Source organism: Asterias rubens, chromosome 11, assembly GCF_902459465.1.
Source record: "Asterias rubens chromosome 11, eAstRub1.3, whole genome shotgun sequence".
In the NCBI taxonomy this organism is placed as follows: Eukaryota; Metazoa; Echinodermata; class Asteroidea; order Forcipulatida; family Asteriidae; genus Asterias; species Asterias rubens.
The window spans coordinates 12841253-12865392 of NC_047072.1; the positions used below are offsets into that span (position 1 = coordinate 12841253).

The window sequence follows — 24140 nt, forward strand, 5'->3', positions numbered from 1 at the left end:
TAAAAATAATAAAAATAAGTACTGAGTATACAGTGCTAACACACATCGGTGTATGGGTAAAAACCAAAATTAATATTCTTTATCCCCGATGCATTATATCGTTGCGGTGCCCGCTGCCAAAACATTCGAACTGCCTCTAGCTACCAGGCAATCTCGGTAGTCTAGTTGCTGTACAATTGCAAGGGTCGTTGGTTCGAATCCCACCCGAGTAATTTGCCTGTGTTTTTTTTTTACGGGACTCGGGGCTAGCGAAAGTACTGAGTTTACAGTGCTAACACACATCGGTGTATGGGTAAAAACCAAAATTAATAATAAAAATAATAGATGTTAAAGTTGCAATCGGGGATAAAGAATATTCAATTTGGTTTTACCCATCGTTGTATGTTAGCACTGTATACTCAGTATTTGCCCAAGCTACATGTATGCGGAAAAAAAATCACAGGCATGTTACTCTGGTGGAATTGGAACCCATAACATTTGCAATTCTAGAGCAGCGTCTTACCAACTAGACTAACGAGATTGCCTGGTAGCTAGAGGCAGTTCGAATACTGTATGTTAGCAGCGGGTACACAACGATTCAATAGATGGAATGTTGCATCAGGAATAAAGTCTTTTTTTTCATAGAGCTCGGGAAAGTGCCAAGTATAAAGTGCTAACACACATCGGTGTATATGGATAAAAACCAGCAAAAAAAATATATTCTTTATAATAATAAAGACCACTTTTATTGTCCAGTAACCCATCCTTTCATTCTAAACATCCTTTGTCCTCGCCACTTCACTCCTATTGGTTCATAGCCACCAATATTGTCTCTGTTATTTTCCCGCTTCTTTCTGGATCCTTTCCTTAATCCCTTTCCCCCTCTCTTTTTCTATAAATGGATATGTATTTGTTTGTACTTGTTTTATGCCTCTGAAGAAGGTCCGGATTGGATCGAAAGCTAAGGCCATCTACCCTATTCATTATACTTTATAATAATAATAATATAATAAAATTTATAAGGCGTACAGTATCTGGAAGGTACCATTCAAAGGCGCTGATTCCAATTTCCATCTATTAAATAATAGACATATATGTAGAGGGCCTACTACAAAACAGTCTTATTTGCATCAAGAGAAACATAAAATATACATGAAGAACTACAAATAGCAGATTACAAATAAGCAGCTCTTCTCTAAAAAGAAAGAAAGAAAAAGCTTGCGAGCATGAAGCCTGATACATACATCTTTGGTTTTGCTCTGTAACCTTGGGTGTTCCATACCGTTTTATCTTCATGCTCTTATGAATTTGAACTTTGTTATAAAAGAAAACTTAACAAAATTGCTGGGTTTAGTCTTTTTTTTCGTTTTTTTTTCTTCTTAAAAAATGTTTTATCTTCATGTTCTTATGAATTTTAGTATGAGAAGAAAAAAAAGACTTAAACAAATATTTTTTTACATTTTTTTTCTTCTGACCAAACAACCCCAGATTTAAGTTTAAAAACAGAAAACCCCATTCCTGTTATAATCCCATTTCTACTCACTGCACAGTTCCGTCTTTCTCCATGACTTGATAACTACTCCATGCATGGCGCACAAATCAGCATACTCAGCCAGCTGGGTGCAAACGGGTACTATGCTGATCAAGTCAGAGCCGCAAATGTCTTCAAGACAGTCGCCGTAAATGAACGTCGGTTTCAGAACATGATGGCAGTCTGCAAAAGGACCTAGAAGATGCAATAAATTGTTTAACAAAATATGTAGTTAAATATATTTCATTTTCTGGGGTAGATACAAAGTACAATAACGCACATTGATAAGGAAAAAACATTTAAAAATACAGCAATGAGCAATTTAAATAAAGGGAGAAAACAAAACAGCTGGAGCCCGAAGGATTGCCGGAACGAAACACAGTTCCTGTCCAGAAGGCTCTCCTTTCACGCAACTTTGATGACCAGCTGAGCCCAAATTCTCACAGGTTTGTTATTTTTATGCACATGTTGGGACACACCAAGTGAGAATACTGGTCTTTGAGAATTACCAAACATGTCCGATGCCTTAAAGGAAAAAAATTATAAATAAAAACAGAACCTCTTTCTTACCAGCAGTGTCAAGAATAGGTTTGCACAATGCCCTGGCCTTGGTGAGCTTATCAGGGTATTGTTGACACGGTTTGGGCAATATGCATTCCGCGCATTCTCCACACGCAGCATTTGTAGAAAAGGATTCTCCAAACTGTGCTTCGGTCATAGGGTCCTATAATAAAATGTTAAAACATATACAAAATTCAAAAAAGACATTGACTCGTGGCCGAGCGGATAAGAACACCAAACTCAAGCTCTGGTGTTTCTGTTCAGCAGAGTGTGGGTTCGAATCCCGGTCGTGACACTTGTGTCCCTGAGCAAGACACTATAATTGCTTCTCTCCACCAGGGGTAAATGGGTACCTGTGAGGGCAGAGATGGTTCTTGTGATTGATTTAGCCGAGTAGCGCATATTAATGTTGCACAAGGCTGTATACTCCCCACCAGGGAGCTGAGATGGTTTAAGGAGTGATTTAAGGCCCAGTGACCAGGGGTAATAATGTGAAGCGCTTTGGGACGCCCTCCGGGTGTGAAAAGCGCTATATAAAAACGGGTTATTAAAAACGGGTTATTAAAAACGGGTTATTAACACAGGCCTGTGAGTTTACCCTTAAAAAAAGGGCCGAAACTCTACGTGATGTGAGAATGATTGTGTAACGTCAAACGGCCCAAACTCGATACCCCGGCACACTTTCAAACTGTTTCCATATTCCACTGGGTTTGGTTTTAAGTTTTCATAATACCCTGGGGTTTTACCGCTTACCCCTGGGGTGGCTATTCCCGCGTGTGCCCATTTGCGTGGGTAAAGCAACCATAGTGTGAAAAGGCAGGTTGTTATTCCCGTGGGTAATCCCGAGGAATAGACCGATGTGAAAAGGGCTTATCACTATTACGTTACGTAGAAAATCAAGCAAAAAGAAGAATAAGGCAAAAAAAAAAAAAAAAAAAGTTTAGCGTTCTGCCCTTTTTTTTCAAAAAGGAAGGTTTGTTTTTTGTTTTTTTTTGCAAATTTTTAAAGTCAACCAACTGTTTTTCAAAATTTATTTGTTGTGTCTGAGATCCTTTAAATGTTTCCCTTTGTTTTGTTAAAAAAAAAATTAATTTGGTTGTTTTCGTTTTTTTTGGCATATAACAAAGGGAAGTAGTAAAACAATAAAACATACCTGAATATCATCGTCTTTGTCACCGTTGAAGTTGCCACAAAGACCACAAACGGTGCCTCCAAATGAAGATGGCAGGCTTACGATAACTCTGTGATGTCCGTCCCATTCTACAGTCAAACCATAAGTTGTTTCAAGCAGCTACGAGAAAATTCAAAAACAGATTAAAAATTAACAAATTACTCAAAAGGGTAGATCTGTAATAAGGTTCCCTTGTTGTTCCATACCTATGTAGCGCACCTGTTTGTTTAACTGCAAACTGCTCTAGAATTGCAAAGGTCGTGGGTTCAATTCCCAACCACGTACATAATATGCATGTGATTCTTGTTCACAGAACTCAGGAAAGTAATGAGTATACAGGGCTTACACACATCAGTGTATGGGGAAAAAGCAAAATTAATATTCTTTATACTAGATGCAAATTTAACATCTAGTAATTGTCAAAGACCAGTCTTCTCACTTGGTGTATCTGAACATATGCATAAAAAACAAACCTGTGAAAATTTGAGCTCAATTGGTCAGTGAAGTTGCGAGATTGATGTTTGTGTTGTATATATTCTTGCCATGCTTTTATTAAAAGATTGGTCTGGGGGATTGCAGTTGGAGACCGGTCCATTTTTGATTTAGGGGTAAACATTTTATTTTTCAGTTCCACTGTTTTATTTTGGTGCATGAAGTGGATCGGTCCCTGACTGCGGTCCTTTGGATTGACTTTAAATCCCTCCCATTTTCTAAATAATCTCCGTTTTAGAGTGTAATAGTTTATTCGCCATTTTAATTTTGATTGTAATGTTTTACTCATATGTTTAATTAATTAATTTTAAGTAACTGTTCTCCTCCCTATAGGAGTGTACAGTACTTCTCCCTCTCAGTTTTTCTGTGTAAGATTTAGGCAATTTTAAATAGTAATGTTATGTTTTACTCCCAATTATTTAACTATGTAACTGTTCATGTAATTCTGCTGCTTGCAGCGAATTGAATAGAATTTTAATAAACCATTGAATGAATGAATGAATGAATGTATGAGATATTAATAAAAGAAAAAACACCCTTGTCACACGAAATTGTGTGCTTTCAGATGCTTGATTTCGAGACCTCAAATTCTAATTCTGAGGTCTGGAAATGAAATTCGTGGAAAATTACTTCGTTCTCGAAAACTACGTTACTTCAGAGGGAGCCGTTTCTCATAATGTTTTATACTATCAACAGCTCCCCATTACTCGTTACCACGTAAAGTTTTATGCTAAAAATTATTTTTAGTAATTACCAATAGTGTCCACTGCCTTTAAGTCAGAAAGAGCACAAAAACAATGCATTTGTTAGGAACCTGATAGGAGAAGATAGACCCACCCTGTCCTCAAAGATTGACAAAACAAGCTTCAATACTTTGGCCACATATCCAGAAGACAGGGGGACAATCTTGAGAAGATCATTGTGCAAGAATGTTTTGAAGATAATCGCTCATGTGGCAGTCAAAAACTTTGTTGGACAGACGGAATCAAAGAACTCACAGGGTTATCAGTAAACGATGTACACTGTATATCAATCTGCACTGGATAGGCAGAAGTTGAACTTCATCGTAATCAGGGTCACAAAGGGTCAGCCATGACTCATAGGACGACGACGATGGCACTAAGGCACTTATCTACTAATTGAATGTTATTCAATGTAAAGCTTGGTCCAGAGATCAAACAAAAGAAGAAGAAGTATAATACTTACTACGCCAGTCAGTGCGTTATGAATGACCGATACACCGTAACGCTTGATGGGAAGATTGCAAGCCTCACCGTCAACATGAACGACTCCCTCTTGTTTAAACTCAAACATCTAAAACGAAATGTAGGCAAACAAACTCTTCAAGCTATACCAAAACAACGGGAATGCCATTTAAACTTGTTACAAAAAAATAAGGCCCAAACCGAAAGGTTTTGAAAAACTATAAACATTTCTGCCGTTGACAGACATTACATCATGTGTAGGATGTTGCTTTGTTATACCTCCATGCTGCGACAAAGTGGCTTTAAAAAAACGGAGCTCCTACATAACACATACACATGAGTGATGACTTAATAGGGCTTTATCCCAAATCTTTCTGAAATACACCGGAGAAGGGTATTCAGAAGTAAGTTTTTTTACACAATTAAAATTTGTTTTATCTCGAGTAAACTCAACTTCCTTATTGACTTAAAACATATGAAATGAATTTCAGCAAAGTTCACTTGTTGCCGTTTTCGTACTTTGTACCATACTTTTTGTACCATACTTTTTGTACCGTTTTAAAGTACTTTTTTTTAAGAGATCTATATTAAAACAAGTAAACTGTTCATACTATGCCGTTAGTGGCGATTTCAATCTGCCGTCCCGTTGGGGCGTTGTTCGTTACGATATCAAAGATAGGAGTTGCGCCGACGCTACAGTCTTTGGCTAGAGTGTAAGAGCACTCGCCGGGGAAGTAGAAGTGGCGTCCGTCAAATGTATGGTAGTGTGCATCACCTGCACTGTGACAAACTCCCTCCTCTGAAAAAAAAATCAAAAAATAACAATAATAATAATCATAACTAGACATTAGGTGTTTGTGAACAAACACAAAGCTGTTCCGTGTTCTTTTGCTTGGATTATGTGCTAAAATGACCAAGGAGTAAATAACTGAAAAAAGGTTTGAAAATGTTGAATAGTTCTTGAGTTATTGTGCCACTTCTGGTTGACCCGGAAGTAGAGGTCGACGTGGGGTTACGGTAACCTAAGGCTAATCTCCAATGCCCAAGGAGTCTCTAACTGAAAAAAAGTTTGAAAAATCGATATTGTCCCACTTCGGGTTGACCCGGAAGTAGAGATCAACTTGAGGTCACGGTTTTTCAAAATGTATCTCCAATCCCCAAGGAGTCTAAAACTGGAAACAGTCTAAAAATGGGCCATTTACTTCTTGAGATATGGTCCTACTTGCGGTTGACCCGGAAGTAGAGGTAGACATGGGGTCATGGTTATTCAAAATTAATCTCCAATCCCCAAGGAGTCTATAACTACACACAGTCTAACAATCGGCCGTGTACTTCTTGGGATATGGCCCACTTCCGGTTGACCTGGAAGTAGAGGTCAACTTGAGGTCACGGTGTTTCAAAGTTTATTTTTAACGCCTAGAGGGTCTAAAACTGAAAAAAAAATTGAAAATCGATTGTATAGTACTTAAGGTATGGTCCCACTTCCGGTTGACCTGGAAATAGAGGTCAACTTGGGGTCACGGTGTTTCAAAGTTTATTTTTAACGCCTAAGGGGTCTAAAACTAAAAAAGGTTTGAATATCGGTTGTATAGTACTTGAGATATGATCCCACTTCCGGTTGACCCGGAAGTAGAGGTCAACTTAAGGTCACGGTTTTTCCAAATTAATTTCCAATCCCCAAGAAGTCTTTAACTACAAACATGGTAAGAATCGGCCCTGTACTTCTTGAGATATTGTGGTACAAAGATTTTCCAATTAAATATGCAAATAAGGGTCACGCGGTTAACTAATTAAGAATAAAACAAAATAAAAAAATTAGGTAAAGCTTATGTTCTAAGCTTCAATTTGGTATAATAAACGCACTCTTTTGTATTATGGTTTGGGAGATAAGGCTTAAACAAAAACGTTTACAAACTAATGCTTTGGTTTTCTTCCATTAAATATTTTTACTGTTCAATAGAGGGCGGTATGTAAGATAAGTGGTCTTACTATCAACATCTCCTTCTTACTAGTCAAATGTTCAGTTTAAAAACAGGTTAAAAATCGGCCCGGTACTTCTTGAGATATGGTGTTACAAAGATTCCCCATTAAATATGCAAATGAGGGTCACGTGGGAATTAAGCTAAGGTCCTAGTCTTTAATTTGAATTTGATATATGATATAACTCTTTTCAAGTTATGGTTTAGGAGAATAGGCTGAAACAAAAAGCGTTTACAAAATTGCTATTGTTGTCTTCCATTAAATATTTTTTACTGTCACTAGAGGGCGGTATGTAATATGAGTGGTCTGTATACTAGAGGAGATGTTATTTCTAGTCAAATGTTCAGTTGAAGTGTTTATCTCAAAAAGTTCAATTAAAAAATTTAATAAATGTAAATAAAACTAATATTTGACTCAGGATTGTTTGATTTGTTGGTTTCTTGAGTTTAATGCAGTAATTTAAGAGTCCAATGTCATGTCACAAAAAAACTACAATGTACATTAAGGATAAAATCCTTGTATTTGGTCAGTGGTTTGATGTTTGATTTAGCACGAGTGGATATCGCTTAACTCTTAACGGCCACCAAACTCTGCGCTTACGATCACCATTTTCTGCTTACTGTGCAAGCACGGAATACAAAGTGCGAGCTTGGAAGCACACAAACAAAATAAATCCCTGCTTATAGTAGTCTATTTCGCTTGACGTAAGCGCAGAAAACACTGCTTCCGCTTAGCACTGAATATTTGCTTCCAGAGCAGAGCATATTGGGCCCATTCGCACAGGATTTTTCAGTATGCAAGTTTCCATCATGATAGGCCTAGATGACTAGTGTAATTTACTACTCGACTAGTCGCACCTCAAACCCAACTACGACACTTGTCGAGATAAATTACGGATTCTCAAGATTTGTGCCGCAATGTGCTGCAAGCGCAACATTAATTATGTTGCGATTAGTAGTAAGCAACACAACTGTTTCACCAAACAGGTAGTCAGGACTAGTTTTGTAGTCAACGTGTGGGCATGATTATAATGGAGTAGAGAAAAACAGTAGTCCCGACTCAAATAATAGAGAGGTTTCGCAAGTGTACAGATAAACATACAGATACCAATACGTCGACACTTTGTGTGTTCAAGTGACGCGTATCCGCGACTATCGTATTTTGCATATACGTTCGTACAGGATACGGGAGCTTATACACGTCGTAGATAAATGGATACTGTTTTGCATATTTTTAGTTGTATTTTTGTCCTCGATCAAAAATATTTCCCACGGAATAGCTTTCACATCGTGCTTGATATAGATAGAATTTGTTTAGTCATTTGCAAGCAAAAAGATGAGAAAATGTAGTGTATAAAACACAGGGTCTCTTATTGGTTATGTATGTCAGAAAAACACTCATGATGAATGCGAGCGCACTCAAGTGTAACATACCTATAGTTTGCGAAACAAAATTCAACACATGGCTGATGTGAACGGTTACGGTTATCATATCCGTATCTGTATCTGTATCCGCACGCTTGCGAAACCTCTCTAATAATTTGTAGTCGCGACTTTAACACTTAAGCACACTAGTCGCCCCGGCCTACTTTTGCACAACTAATTATAAAGCACGGTTGTCCTGTGAATGCAAATCAAATTTTTAAGTCACTGTTTTTGTAGTGACAGTTTCACAGGAATTGAGCACAATTAGTCAACTGTAGTAAATTTTTTGTTGCGAATTGTGACGCTCAAGAAACATTCCCTGCTAAGCTGTTTACGCTTAGCGTAAGCACAATTCCCTGATTACGTAAGCGCTGCGATTCTTCCTTTAAAAAGTCATTGGCACAGGACCAGACCAAACTACATATAGCTTTTAAAACACAAAAAGCAGCTAAACACAGCAAATACCATTCCTCATTTTGTACAAGTTGTGAATCCAGGTATTCTGCTCAATTTCTGCATTTTTATAAAGCAAAATGTTTTGCCTATTTATTATAAGCAGCTCTATACAAATGACCCACTCAACCACAAGAGAAACGGCAGCATAATAAAATCGCTGCTTTTGTATTCCTACCAAAGAGTTTTTGTATGTCATGGTATAATTTCCGAAAAGACAGCGAAATACTTGAATTAGTTTAGGCAAATGGTCCCCGGCGCAAACAAGGTGACTTCACCCGTAAATGACTCCAAATCCCAGGCGTTCTATTTTCGTCGTCCACGCTCGTCGCCTGAAACGAACCCGGTCAACTCGGTCCCAAACCAACTCGGTCCCAGTCATACGTTGAAAGTTTTTTCACTCATTTCTCAAAAACGAACCCGGTCAACTCGGTCCCAAACCAACTCGGTCCCAGTCATACGTTGACATTTTTTTCACTAATTTCTCAAAAACTACAACACCACAGCAAGTAATATTTTAAGGGAAGCTTTCAACTATCATTATCTTCAAACAGTTTAAGTTTAATAGTGTAAATCTGTGGACACGATGGTGTGTCGTCGTCGTCAAAAACCCCTATTCAATTACGCACGTTCGTTTGAACGAAATCCCTAAACCTTCGTACTTTGTCGCGTGCAAAGTATATGGGCCCGGAACTCGGTTAGATTGTTATGGGTTCTGAACGATGGTAGGAAAACAGAATGAGTAGACTTCCTCTCAAGAAGTCACAACTCATGATAGTTACATACTCTATGGCATTTACCATAGAGAATGTTTAACAATAACATGGAAGTGACTGTATCCAGTTATGTTCAAACGCCTAGACTCATCTCAAGAAGTCACAACTCATGATAGGTACAGTACATACTGTATGGCATTTACCAAAGAGAATATTTCACAATAACATGAAAGTGACTGCCTCAAGTTTACAAATTAAAAATTCAAATGAAGACCACGTGGTTAATTAATTAAAAAATTTTAACTTTTTTGTTAGAGTAAAGCTTATGTTCTAAGCTTCAATTTGATATATGATTTAACTATTTTATCCTCATACTTTAGGAGACGGGGCCTGAACAAAAACGCTGTACAAACGCTATGGGATTTTAGGCGGAAACAAAGAATAATAATAATAATAATAAAAATAATAAAAATCTCGACGAAAACAACACCTGTTCCGACAGTAGGTCGGAACAGCTAATAATAAAATAGGATTTGAGGCATTGCATGGTGAGATACATGTATCAATATATATTTGGTTTGCGGTAACACCATGTGTGTATCTACATGCCACGTAGAGTTTGTTCTTAAAGATCGGTCTTGCTTGACGATGAACTGTCTCCTGACGATGAATTGTCTCCTGCTTATGACTAGAGCAAGCTAGTCGAAATGTTGAGACCAATTTAAGAACTGACTCTGCGGTAGTACTGTTAATCACGATCCTATAAGCTTAAGTAGAAGTCCAAGCCTATTTTCTATACCATCCACCTGGGTAATAGTTAAAAAGCAGGACAGTTCTTTTCAGAACTCAGAAGTCTCCCGAACATCTACTCCAAGGTTGTAGAATACAGCAAGACAGTTCTCTAAGAACAAACTCTACCCGGCAAGTAGATACACACATGGTGTTACCGCAAACCAAATATATAATAATAATAACAACTGCATTTCTGTAGCGCCTAACACCTCCAAAAGAAAGTCTCAGGTGAACAAGGAATAGTTACGTATACGATGAATTGACCCGAAATGTTTTTAGAAGGCTCTTGAAACTCTAGTTATAGCTTGTTTGATGTGTTGAGGAACGAACTTGGAAATAAAATATCAAACTATTAAACGGGGATGTGATAGGCTGTTGAAAAAAAAACCTGAACTATAAGCGCAAAGCGTGAAAGCTTGCGAGCGCAGGGTGTGAAAGCTTGCGAGCGCCAAAGCTTACGAGTAAGAAGCCTGCTTACATACATAACATTAATCTTTGGTTTGAAAGCCATACTCTGAAATCTGGGGTGTTCCATTTTATTATAAATTTGATCTTTTAGGGGGGTGGAGGTTTAAAAAAAAAAAATGGAGTTTCAGTTAAAAATGGAGTAATCAAGACGGCATTTTAAACATAAGTTTGAAATACCTGCATCACAATTCTTGCCGGTCCATCCCTGCGGACATTTGCAGACGTAACCGTCTGGGTTTAGGCCTGACGCTTGCTTGCACGTACCTCCCTGTTCGCATGGGCTGCTAGCACATGGATCCAATTCTAAAAAAAAAAAAGAGAGGAGAACAAAAAATGGCATGCACCTTATTCACGAGTTTGCCATTTCCCCCCCCGAGTGCCAAACTTGGAGTTACAAAATGGCCGCTGAGTAGTCTTAGCCTAAGGCCAAAACGGTGGCTACAGTTATATCTCCAACTTTTGATGAGAGTGTTTCTATGGACATACTCTATTCCAACATATGATGTGGAAAATCTAGCCGTAATCATAACAATAATAGCAAAACTTATAACATGCACATTTCCATCCACAATAAGAAATACTGAAGCAGTTAATGGCAACGAAAATACACAGTGATGTATAATAGGTCTTAGCTGGTTTCGCGCTTTAACTGGACTTGGCAGAGACTCTGTCTTGAAAGGTAGAGTTCCATGCATAAAAATAACTTACAAAACTTACTAATTTATACATGGAAAATGATGATATTACAATGAGCAAGCAAAAAGCCTGAGACACATCGTGTCCCTGCAAAGTACTCCGACCAGTGACTATGTTTAAAACCCTAATTAATAATAACAGCCATAAATAAAAAGCCCCAATTTTATCACCTAGGTATTTGTTGTGAGAAGAAAGTGATGAATAACTAACCAGGGCAACCAAGGAACTCCACACGAAGACCAATCTTTTTCCTGCGTGGATTCTTAGGTCTGATGCGAATGTACCTTGCGACGATGGCCTTCTCCAAGTAGTTGTACTTAGCTGTGTTCTTATCCACGTTGCCGTAGAAATGCTGTCATCAAAATATTGATAAAAAAAAAATACAATTAAGAAATGAATTTTCTATAAAACACAGCCAATACTTTCGACTAGTATCACTAGTCATCCTCTGAACGAGGCACCACCAGTCGGTTGGTGGCGCTGTTTGAGGTCCTGATGAACTTCTTTTGTGATATAATACAAAAAGCTATGGCTAACTGCTCACCGTGGTTAATTCTCCCTCTTCCCAGCTTTGATTGTTTTGTGTGCTTCCAACCTCTTTATTATTATTATTATTATTATTATTATTATTATTATTTATTCGGCCTCCCCTCCTCTCCCCTCCTTCTCTACTGCGGTGGAGAAGAATGGAACCCCCCTCCCTCTACAAAACAAAACAAAACCCAAAACAACCACTAAAACAAGAGCATCAACTTCAATGACCGATTGAGCTCAAATTTCCACAGGTTTGTTATTTTATGCATATGTTGAGATACACCTAGTGAGAAGACTGGTCTTTGACAATTACCAATAGTGTCCAGTGTCTTTAAGAACGTTCAGTCTATCACTGTACAATGTTTTATACTATTACCATAAAAACACCATTATCTCTTGCACCTTTGAAGACCAATTGAGCAGAAAAATTCACAGGTTTGTTATTTAATGCCAAGTGAGGATGGTCTGAGACAATTACCAAAAGTATCTGCCTTTAATAATGGTGAATACAAATCGACACAAACAAAAGTAATCTTAACTATATTTGGTTTTTCTTTTTCAATTTATTGTTGTTCCCGGTCCCACTGCAGCGATAACCAGAACGATAGCGATAACGACACAAAGAGAACGCATTCTAGTGGTTTAATGAGCGTGTGCGTATTCTGCGCGGAGCAATTCAACCAATAGAATGCGCTCTCTTTGCGTCGTGATCGTTATAGTTCTCGTTAGCGCTGCAGTGTGACTCGGCCTCTAAGACCAGGGCCCAATTTCATGGCTCTGCTTACCATAAGCAAGGAATCAGCGCTTACAGAAGCAGGGAATTCTGTGCTTAGCGTATTTCACGGGGTTAGCGGCAAATTTTGGCTTCTGCGCGTGCGTACTCACCGTTACTAGGCAGTCTACGCTTACAAGGCTAGCGCAGAACTTCGGTGCTTGCACGTAAGCAGGGAATCGTGATCGTAAGCACGGAATTCGTCGTTAAGCAGAGCCATGAAATTGGATCCTGCTGGAGAGCTGGAGTTTCTTTTTAGGCAATCTTTCGGGTTCAAGGTGTTTCTCCTTCCTTCCTCATGTATTTAAATTTGTCTTGTTGTATCTTTTAATGTTTTTACCAACATGCACTATTGTACTTTTTATCTGCCCAAGAAATGAAATAAATACAATTGAAAATTGTTTTTCACCTGGCGTCTTCCATTTGGCTTTTCAATGAAGTTCCAATGCTCTGCGTCTTGGCTGAACTGGACGAAATATTTGTGAACCCAATATTTCTTTCGGCCAGCTGTAGTATGGCGACCCTGTGTTACGATTCCAGTCAACTGCTGCTGATCACCGAGGTCAACCTATAAATAATAATAATAATAATAATAATACGATTTGGCAGGTGAAAGTCAAAGTTGTACCCGCGGTGGTTGGAGGGCTTGGCACCATTCCGAAAGTACTGCAGATCTAGACCTCTAGACGAGATGAAATAGGGACAAATCGGAGGACAGATCTGTTAAATAAGGCGGCGCTTTTGGGAACAGCAAGGATCCTAAGAAAAACCCTTGAGTTCGAAAAGGCTCTAGGAGGTAAATTATCAAGAACCAGGCCATGGCGGGTTTAAACCACTAATTGTAAACCGATTCAACAAACTTTGATTCCCATTCATTAATACCTTTCCGGTCAAAAACATCAACACTTTTTGGTCAAAAAGTAAATTAAATGCAAAAATTATAATTGTTCAATGATTTCTTTCAACACAACACCCATCCAGCTATGAAATAGTAAAGCCCTCCGCAGCCCTCGGGTAAACAACTCCTTAAAAGGGAATGCTGTGCGCGTCGTGCGTATCACGTGATGTGGCACAACTGTTTTAGCCGTTGCTCTCGACCAATAGGAATGAAGAAACTGTCTTGTAAGAACAGGTGCAAGCTCGCGTGTCACGCCCACGTTTCAACACTTTTTACTGGTCATAAACAAAGGTTTATACACACCCACGTAACGCGCTCTCCACCAATAGGAGGTATTTATGAATGCTTATTATTATTATTATTTTTATTATTATTATTATTATTATTATTATTATTATTATTATTATTATTATTATTATTATTATTATTATTATTATTATTATTATTATTATTATATTATTATTATTATTATTATTATTATATTATTATTATTATTATTATTATTATTATTATTATTATTCTTATTATTATTATTATTATTATTATTATATTATATTATATATTATTATTATTATTATTATTATTATTATTATTATTATTATTATTATTATTATTTTATTATTATTTTATTATTATTATTATTATTATTATTATTATATTATTATTATTATTATTATTATTATTATTATTATTATTATTATTATTATTATTATTATTATTATTATATTATTATTATTATTATTATTATTATTATTATTATTATTATTATTATTATTATTATTATTATTATTATTATTATTATTATTATTATTATTATTATTATTATTATTATTATTATTATTATTATTATTATTATTATTATTATTATTATTATTACCTGCAGCCATGGATTTCTGTCACGACGACTAGGTGTCCAGCCACATCCTCCGCCATCCTGCCCCGATTCAATATGAAGACGTCCTCTCGATGCCGAGTGTCCCTTCACATGACTGCTAGCCGTAAAGGACGTGTCTGGGATCCGTTTCTTAATGGCATTTAATCCCATTTCTGTGTTGCAAAGAACTGGAAAAATATCAGCAACATTTTTAGTTCAATTCACACTGGTTTGGTAAGTTCTTTAGATTTTTTTTTTATGCAAGTCGCCAGACACACAAGGCCTGAAGGCCACTTCAAGGTGTGGGCTACAATTATTTTATTCCAGAGGCCTTTGCCACCTACTCCAAGGGCTGAAACAGGGTTACCCCTTTCACAGTCCATACGAATGTAGGCTTGGGTATCATCAATCCGAAGCCTGGCCGGTAGAGCAGAAAGCACTACCTCCCCAATTTAACGTAGCAAGTGTCACCACCGGGATTCGAACCCACACTCTGCTGATCAAACACCAGAGCTAGAATCTGGTGCTCTTAACCGTTTGGCCATGACACGAGATGAAACTCAAGATGCCTTGAATTTAGGGGACTAAATTTGTTTGGATAGCACCTAAACCACTTCGCATTGTTTTTCTTCAAATGTTTCAGAACTTCTTGGCACTTCCGGAGATGACAACTGAGAGTCTTTGTCGAACACAAACTGATCCACAACATTATGAAAATGCTTGGGGACAATCTTGCCAGTTGGAAGAATCAATTGTGGAACAGGCCATCAATTTATCCAGGAAAAGTTTTGCGAAGGTGCCTCATTTAACTTTGTTTAGCAAAATAAACCAAACCAACTCACCTGGCAAAACTGGCGCACCTGTTGAAGCTGAAAAAATGAAAAATAAAAAATGGTTGTATAAACATTTATTCTCTCATTAATTCTCTCATTTATTCCTGCTCAAATTAGAAACTAAGAAACTAATTACCCAGATCTCAGACTAGTGGTTAAAGACACTGGACACTATTGTCAAAGACCAGTCTTCTCACTTGGTGTATCTCAACATAAGCATAAATAACAAACCTGTAAAAATTTGAGCTCAATCAGTCATCGAAGTTGCGAAATAATAGTGAAAGAAAAAACACCCTTGTCACACGAAGCTGTGTGCTTTCAGATGCTTGAGACCTCAAATTCTAATTCTGAGGTCTCAAAATCAAATTCGTGGAAAATTACTTCTTTCTGGAAAACTATGTTACTTCAGAGGGAGCCATTTCTCACAATGTTTCAATTAACTTCTCCCCATTACTCGTTACCAAGTAAGGTTTTATGCTAGTAATTATTTTGAGTAATTACCAATAGTGTCCAGTGCCTTTAAGACAATTGAGAACAATAACAAGAGCAAGAGAAACACCTGTCCTCATTTGATGGTTAAACTTTTAAAGTCAAGGAAAAAGATCACCATCATTTTTTCGGACTTTCTACTCACGCTCCAATACGGCAACAGCTGAAAAAGCACGACGGGCCGGCCCCCCAGTAAACTTGATATGCGACCCGGGCCGCATCATCTCATACTTGGTAATGTCTCGGATGTTCACCCACAAGAAATCCACTGTCTCTTCTCCTTCTTCGCTGGAGTACAGAGGATTGTGCTCGTACAAAAACCCAACAACATCTCCTGTCTTAACGGGTATGCGCTGGTTTTCATCCAGTTCAAATTCCACTTCCTCGTCGACCGGACCGGCGGGGATGTGAGTGCTCCCTACGAGAAGGAATTTTTTCGGGTCCGACTTCTCGGGGCGGAGCACCCATGCCTCGAAGGGCTCATTTCGAGCGCGGATTACCTTCCAGGACTTGACCACGCCCACGCAGTTGATGGTTTCTGCGCTGTTGACGACGAACCAGTTGTCGGATGAGATGTGGCGGTTGACCGGGAAACCACCGACCTCTGAATCACATTGCTCTTCATGGAAAAAAAGACACAAACAAATTGAGAGTCCCTAGGTTTCATTACCAGATAGATATAACAGTAATAGTCCGAAGAACTTATACTTGTTATATTAACTTTCCTGAGCTCTGTAAAAAACAGAGCATATTACTCAGACGGGATTTGAACCCACGACCTTTGCATGCTAGAGCAGTGTCTTACCAACTAGACCACTGAGATTGCCAGGTTGCTTATCACCGTACAAATTTCCACTTATTAAAACTTAAATTTTACTTCTATCAACGGGGGCGTATCAGGTTTTGGTCCAGTGTATTCTATCCCTGCCTATCACCTCTGTAGTCCCCGGTTCGCATCCCGCCTCAGTCCGGAAGCCTTGCAAGTAGATTGGGTTTTCAGTCACTAACTGATTGCATGAGGTTTTACTCACAAATCTAAAACTAAACAACTCAGGGATGTGATAGGCTGTTGAAAAAAACTGTGAAAGCTTGCGAGCACAAATCATGAAAGCTTGCGCGCGTGAAAGCTTGTGGGTATGAAGCCTGCATACATGTACATTCAGTTATCTTTTATAGGATTTGAGGCATTGCATGGTGAGGTATCAATGTATATTTGGTTTGCGGTAACACCATGTGTGTATCTACTTGCCAGGTAGAGTTGTTCTTAGGGAACTGTCTTGCTTTATTCTACTGCCGTGGAGTAGATAATCGGAAGTTCGGGAGACTTCTCAAGTCTGAAAAGAACTGTCCTGCTTTTTAACTATTACCAGGGCGGATGGTATAGAAATTAGACTGGACTACTACTTTAGCTTATAGGATCGTAATTAACTGTACTGCCGTGGAGTCAGTTCTGAAATTGGTCTCAATGTTTCGACTAGCTTGCTCTAGTCACCGTCAGGATCGAGACGGTAGTTGAATAAAGCAAGACAGTTCCCTAAGAACAACTCTACCTGGCAAGTAGATACACACATGGTGTTACCGCAAACCAAATATACATTTATCTTTTGTTCTGAAAGCCCTACTCTGCAATGTGTGGGGTTCAATATGGTTTTGTCTTCATTTTCTTATGACTTTGATCCAAGTTATAAAATATAATTTAAAAAAGAAAAATTATTTCCGGTAAACAAAAACAGAGAAATCACATCCATGACAACTCTTCCCGTTTCCTTGCCATCCAGTTATTGTCCCTATTTCTGCTGTTGAGTGTAAAATAAATAAAAAACAACCAATAATTCAAGTTTATGTTTACACTCACGTTTACATCCAATGACCTCAAACTGCAAGCGTGTTTGTCCATGCCACGATATAGGAATGATACGTACAAAGCGTGCACGTTCCATCTCTTTCAACATATTGGTCTGTGGAGAGATCGCGTCGATGTTTCCCGAAAACTGGCAAAGATAAATGGGACAGAACAAGACAAAAAACTATAAAAATAACGAAGTCTTACATAGCGCACGTATCTACCAACAAGGTACTCAAGGTGCTGAGTATATACACACTTTCAGAAAGATAGGTTATTGTAGTGATGAATTCTCAGAACCAGAATTAAGTTTGGTTTTACCCATATACATACATTTTACACCAATGTGTGTTAGCACTGTATACTCAGTACTTTCCCGAATCCAGTGAAAAAACTCACTGGCATATTACTCTGTTGGGATTCAAACCTATGATCTTTGCAATTCTAGAGCATACGTGTCTTATCAACTAGACTACTAAGAATTCCAGGTACAGCTAGAGGGGCAGTTAGAATTTAGGATTATATATCACAGCCCAACATCACAGAGCTGCTAAGCAGGATATTGGGTCGTATGAATAAAAAAGTAGTAATTACGGACAAGTACGAGCAAAAAGTAAAAGCATAAACTTCCAAGTAGGAGCATTCAGTAAAAGCATCTTCTAAATTCCATATGATTAAACTTATTAATGATCAAACCTTTGGATGACATTCAAAAGGCCTTTGATGTTCCTAAGCATTCTGCTGCCTTGATCACTGCCGATTTTAGTAAAGCTTTTGATCGTATTGACCATCACATTTTAATTGAAAAGTTCATTCATTTAGGTGCGAGAACCTCTATTTTACCATGGATTTGTAGTTTGTTATCTTCTCGTTCACAGGCAGTGCGGTATAATGGGACACTTTCAAACTGGGAAACCGTCAAAGCCGGTGTCCCACAAGGTACCAAAATTGGACCGATTGCCTTTTTGGTCATGTTTAATGATTTTGTCACTGATCATCAAGAGGTTACTCACTATAAGTATGACGATGACATGACCCTTAGCCAGTCTTTTAAAAACTCTGAGAATGCTATTGGTTTGCAAAACGAATTAGACTGTCTCCAACAGTGGGCTGACACTAACAACATGACAATCAATCCTCCCAAGTGTCAAGCTTTGAGTATTTGTTTCCAACGCACCCCAGCTGTACCACCTAGTTTCCATATTGGTAATTCAGCCATCACTACCACAAGCTGTATGAAAATTCTTGGGGTTCATCTACAGAGTAATCTTAAATGGGATACCCAGATAAGTTCAATGTGCAAAGCCTTCAACTATAAATTGTACCTTCTTCACCAATTAAAACGGTGCTGCAGTTCTATTGATGATTTGTTGAGTGTATATATTATGTATGTTAGACAAACTATTGAATATGCTTGCCCAGTCTGGTATTCAAGCCTCACTAAGTCTCAACTTGGATGCCTTGAAAAGTTGCAGTGCAAGGCTCTTCGTATTATCTTGTCCTACGATTACTGTGAAACTAAGTCTTTTGCTGAAATTTATTCCCAGCTTGGCCTCCCTGCCATGGATGTTAGACTTGAGCAGCTCTTCGTTAATTTTGGTAAATCCCTCCTCACTTCTGACAGATATAAACAATGGCTTCCCCCACCTAGAAAGAACAACCTGAGAAATTCGAATAAACTTTGTACAATTAAATGTAGGACTAACCGTTTCAAAAACAGTTGCATCCCCTTCCTAGTTGAGCTGCTCAATCACAAATAATTGTTCTGGCCTGTAGATAACTTGTTTTCATTGTGTAAATATTTGTAATGTATATACTTACAGTTTTTTAATTTTATATTCACATCTACTCTATTTTTATAATCTCGTGTTGTATATTTGCTGGTTTTTGATGTTTGAATGTATTTTTATATTGTAAACCTAAACACAATTCAGCCTTTTGGCTGCTACGTTTGATTTTTAATAAACCAATAATAATAATAATAATAATTAATCCTAGCATTTCACAAAATGGGCTGCAGGCTTCTCAGAAAATATTCTTAGCCAATTTCTTGGCCGAGCAAGAAATGACCAGTGTACCATTCGGGCTGGTAATAACCTATTTTTGATAAGAAGAAGTTGTTTCTGCTTATTAAATTTGTGTGCTTAAAGGCTGTATTATTGATTGTACAGTGTTGTAAAGCGTTGTGGTACCGTTTCTGTGTAAGAACGCTATATAAATGCTTAGATTATTATTATTATCATGAAATTTGGCCCTTTTTTTAAATACCTGTTGACGGCCTTGAACATCATGAACACCTGTCCACGTTTGACCATCCATGCCAAGTTCCACTCCGTAGGCCGACACCCAGCCGTCAGTAATCACACCTCTCTTCTCTCGTTGTCCACCCCAAGTAGTCACACCAGTAATCTAGAGAAAGTTAGAAATATCACCCACTTATTCTACTTAAAGGAACGTTACAGAATTGGTAAGAAACAAAAATCGCGAAGATCACAGATTAACATAAAACTTACACGGTCTAATGATGATGATAGTAGTAAACATCCATTGAAATATTTATGTCTGAAATGTCATATTTTGTGAGAAATAAATAATCTTATTTCGCGTATTCCGAGGGATGTTTCCAACTACATGTATTGAATCATCAACAGACCGTGTAAGTTTTAAGTTAAAATAATACTTTGATTTTGTTTTTCCCAAAAAAAAAAAAGGGGGAAACAAAAATTGAGGCAACCTATAAAAAAAGAAGCGGGCAGGGACTCTAATCATTTTTTTTTTTTTTTTGGGGCCTTACCTCTGTTGGAATATTGATGTCCACCATGATCCATTGGTTGTTGTTGTTCGTTCTGGGTATCCAGGAGTTGGGGGTACCAGGGCGTGCCGAACTCGCTGTTGAAAGCTGATTCTTGCTGGATGACGCCGTGATTTTAGAAAGAGGTATTTTACCCGAGGTTATGCCAAGCTTCACATTGCAGTCTTCACCTGGTTTACAATGGATAAGGCCACAATTTTAAGCAGTCTCTAATTTTGGTTGATATAATATAGGTTTTCTCGGTCAATTTCGGAAAAAGAGCAGCCAATTTAACCACTAAGCTATTCTATTTCGCGCAAAAACGAATGCTACTCAAAAGGGTCATTCGATTTCGTTTGGGGATTAGTCAAATGTAATGTTGCGTCCATTCGAATTAACCACATTAATCATTCACTTTAACAATTCATCAAAGCAGCATTCAAATTCTTTAGGCGTGTGTGTCACGAAAAAGACTGACGCTACGCTAAATTGAACAGAGTGCTTAAGGAATTTGACTCAACCCAAAACGAAATTGACTGGCCGATTCTGAATTTGAAACGCTAGTCAGGTAACAACTGGAAGAGCAAAACAGCTTTAATTCGAACGCCATGAAAATTAAATTGACTGCTCATTTTGCCGAATTTGACCGAGAAAACCTATAATAACAAAGATACATGTATGGACAAATAGGGAGGACCGCAACAAAGGCTCAGTTGGTGGAAGGTCGTTGGTTTAAGTCCACTGCAAGTAAATTTTCTTTGTTCAACACCCAAATCATTTAAATTTACCCAGCCGTTTCCTTGTGGTTTCTAATATTTAACAATAATAATAACAACGAGTTCTATTATGAGAAAATAGAATAGCTGTTGCAAACAACTTACTAACCAAAAGGACCGATGGTATAAATGCAAAAAATAGTAATGACCTGAAGTTCCGACCCTGGGCAGAGTCTTTCTCAAAGGCTAAAGAGAGACTGCTAGGGTCAAAACGTCAGTCCATTAACTATTTTTTGCATAATTTTTAATTTATACATCTCAATGTGCTTTACATTGGGGTCAATAACATTGCTTAAATCTTTCTCAGCTCCCTGGGGTCGAGTATACAGCCCTGGGCTGTCGCGGTGCTCCAGTGGCTTTTTCATACACAATATCAACCTCTACCCTCGCAGGTACCCATTTATTCCCTGAGTGAAAAATAGTTATAGTATAGTATCTTGCTTAAGGACACAAGTGTCATGACCAGGACTCGAACCCACACTCTGCTGAACAGAAACACCAGAGCTTGAGTTTGATGCTCTTAAACGCTCGGCCACGACACCCAACGAATGGCAGACCAATCAGACAGAAAATCAGACAGTTTGCTCATACTCACTAATTGCATCTCTCCTTCGACGTTTGTCATTGCCAAATTCCTCCTGTCACAGTAAACAAAAATATAAAAAGTTTTTAACAGAAGAACTCAGACATTTAATTTGTTTTTGCTGTTTCTGTTGCTGTTGTCGCCGCCTTTGTTGTTGTGTTGCTGTGTTGTCGTACAAATGTACTGCCATCTGAGAGTCAACCACTCTCAATCCATTGATATTTTTAAAGCCAAACATGAAGACTTCTTTTTAATCTTGCTTTATGTAAATATGCTGTATATAGACTTTTAAATTTGTAATTTAATGTTTTGAATTCTTCATGTTGTTAAGCTCGATGATTCATTTTTAATAATAATAATGAACGGCCACTTATATAGCGCTTCACACAACAGTCCCGAAGCGCTTTACCAAAAATTAATGAGTAAACAGGTAAGTTTTCAGCAGATGTTTGGAGCAGTTCTGATGTTGTGCGGTAAGTTGTTCCAGAGTGAGGGTGAAAATATGAGAACGAGCGGCGGCCATAAGACTTCGCCTTTTTTGTGGAAATGTGCAACATAACTCTCTAATTATTATTATTTCTCAGAACGTTATTGATGTTCACTTACCACCCCAGAAGTTAAAGAATCGCCCTGTTCTGACCAGGCCTTGGTTTGAGATAGCTGTAAGCAAATACAAACAAATTTATACAACTATAAAAACACTCATCAAAAAATGCTTCACACATAATGCTGCTTATCATTTTGTTGTGTATATAAACCAATAAAAAAACAAATTAAAAAAAGCTCTTATTCTAAATTATCGTAAAAAAAAATACATATATAAGAGAGTATAACCATTCAAAATTCAAGACTCAGTTTATGAACCAGTTTTACTTGTAATGTGTACTTTTTGGACAGCTTGGCCGCCAGTGTCCGTTCGAGCTTGTTGTTTTGATTTGTGGTTTTTCATGCAATTTTTTAACCAATATTACATGTATTTTTATTACATATATGAACTATTTTTCACTTGTTAATGTTAACTTTTCAGTCTGCTTGGCCGCCAGTGCAGTTAATAAATAAACCAGAATATATGTTTGAGAAAACTTACCGTTACATGTTGACTTGTCGGTACTAGGTTCAAATCCGTCCATGCAGGTACACTCTGTGACCCCGTTAGTCACCTGGCACAGAGTGTTTGGATTGGTCGAGTGGCATAACCGATCAGTGGGTTGTTCTTTGGACTTTGTTACCTTTAACACAGGTGTGGAGAATTTGACAATCCGCGGACAGGAACTCCGAGCCCAACTAAGGAACAAACAAAACACACAAATACTTCATTAGAATTAGTTTAAAGGAACATTACAGAATTGGTTTAAAGAAAAAAGTTGTCCAAGATCACAGGTTTACATAAAACCTACACGGTCTAATGATGATACATGTAGTAGAAAACATCCCTTGAAATATTTCTGTCTGAAATGTCATATTTGATGAGAAATAAAAACAAAAATAACTTCCTGTTTGGAGTTTATCAGTGATCATTTTATTTTAGTTTTAAATTGATGTCGGGCAAAATGTTTAATCAGTTTTCCACTATTTTTTTGTGACCCAGATGGCCAATCAATCTCAAATTTCTACAACTTCGTCAGTTTATGTATATAGTGGATTACATAAAGTGGTTACACTGCCAGCAACTTTTTTATTAGCAAAAACCAATTCTGTAATGTTTCTTTAAAAGATGTTAAATTTGCATCGGGGATAAAAAATAATTTTGGTTCCCCCTTACACCGATGTGGGTTAGCACCGTATACTTTCCCCCCCCCCCCCCCCGAGTTCTGTGAAAAAAATCACAGGCGTAATATTCGGGTGGGATTTAAATCCACGACCTTTCAAACTCTAGAGCAGTGTCTTACCAACTAGACCACCAAGATTGCTAGGTAGCTAGAGGCAGTTCGAATCCTATGTTTTAGACTTGTTTTGGGGAAACTTGCATTTGAACAAAACTTAAAAATTCTATCCGTACCTCATAGTACTTTCCCTCGAATGCGCATCCACATTGCTCCTCAAGTACACACTCGTTATCCTCTTCGTAATGACCGGCCGGGCATTGACATCCCGAGTTACACACTTGTGTGCACGTTTGTGGGAGACGTAAAGACGCACAAGTAGACTCGCATGACTTGCATGTGGTTGAGTTCAGATGGGATGGACATCCTTGATCTGCACACATAACATACAAAAATAAATGAAACTATAAATATTAGAAAACTAATAGGTTTGCGGTAACACCAGTAATGATATTT

General features: G+C 37.8%; 1 protein-coding gene across 1 annotated transcript in view; it reads right to left on the minus strand.

Moving 5' to 3' along the window:
• LOC117296416 overlaps window positions 1-24140 on the minus strand; it is an 83444-nt gene that overhangs the window by 16133 nt on the left and 43171 nt on the right. The window contains exons 37-47 of the mRNA XM_033779323.1: window positions 16014-16487; window positions 15389-15415; window positions 14550-14734; window positions 13184-13342; window positions 11679-11820; window positions 10950-11075; window positions 5551-5738; window positions 4941-5048; window positions 3225-3362; window positions 2081-2234; window positions 1523-1705 (exon numbers count right to left, since the gene is read on the minus strand). Of these exons, the coding sequence (XP_033635214.1) occupies window positions 1523-1705; window positions 2081-2234; window positions 3225-3362; window positions 4941-5048; window positions 5551-5738; window positions 10950-11075; window positions 11679-11820; window positions 13184-13342; window positions 14550-14734; window positions 15389-15415; window positions 16014-16487 (1884 nt within the window). The remainder of the gene's footprint in view (window positions 1-1522; window positions 1706-2080; window positions 2235-3224; window positions 3363-4940; window positions 5049-5550; window positions 5739-10949; window positions 11076-11678; window positions 11821-13183; window positions 13343-14549; window positions 14735-15388; window positions 15416-16013; window positions 16488-24140) is intronic.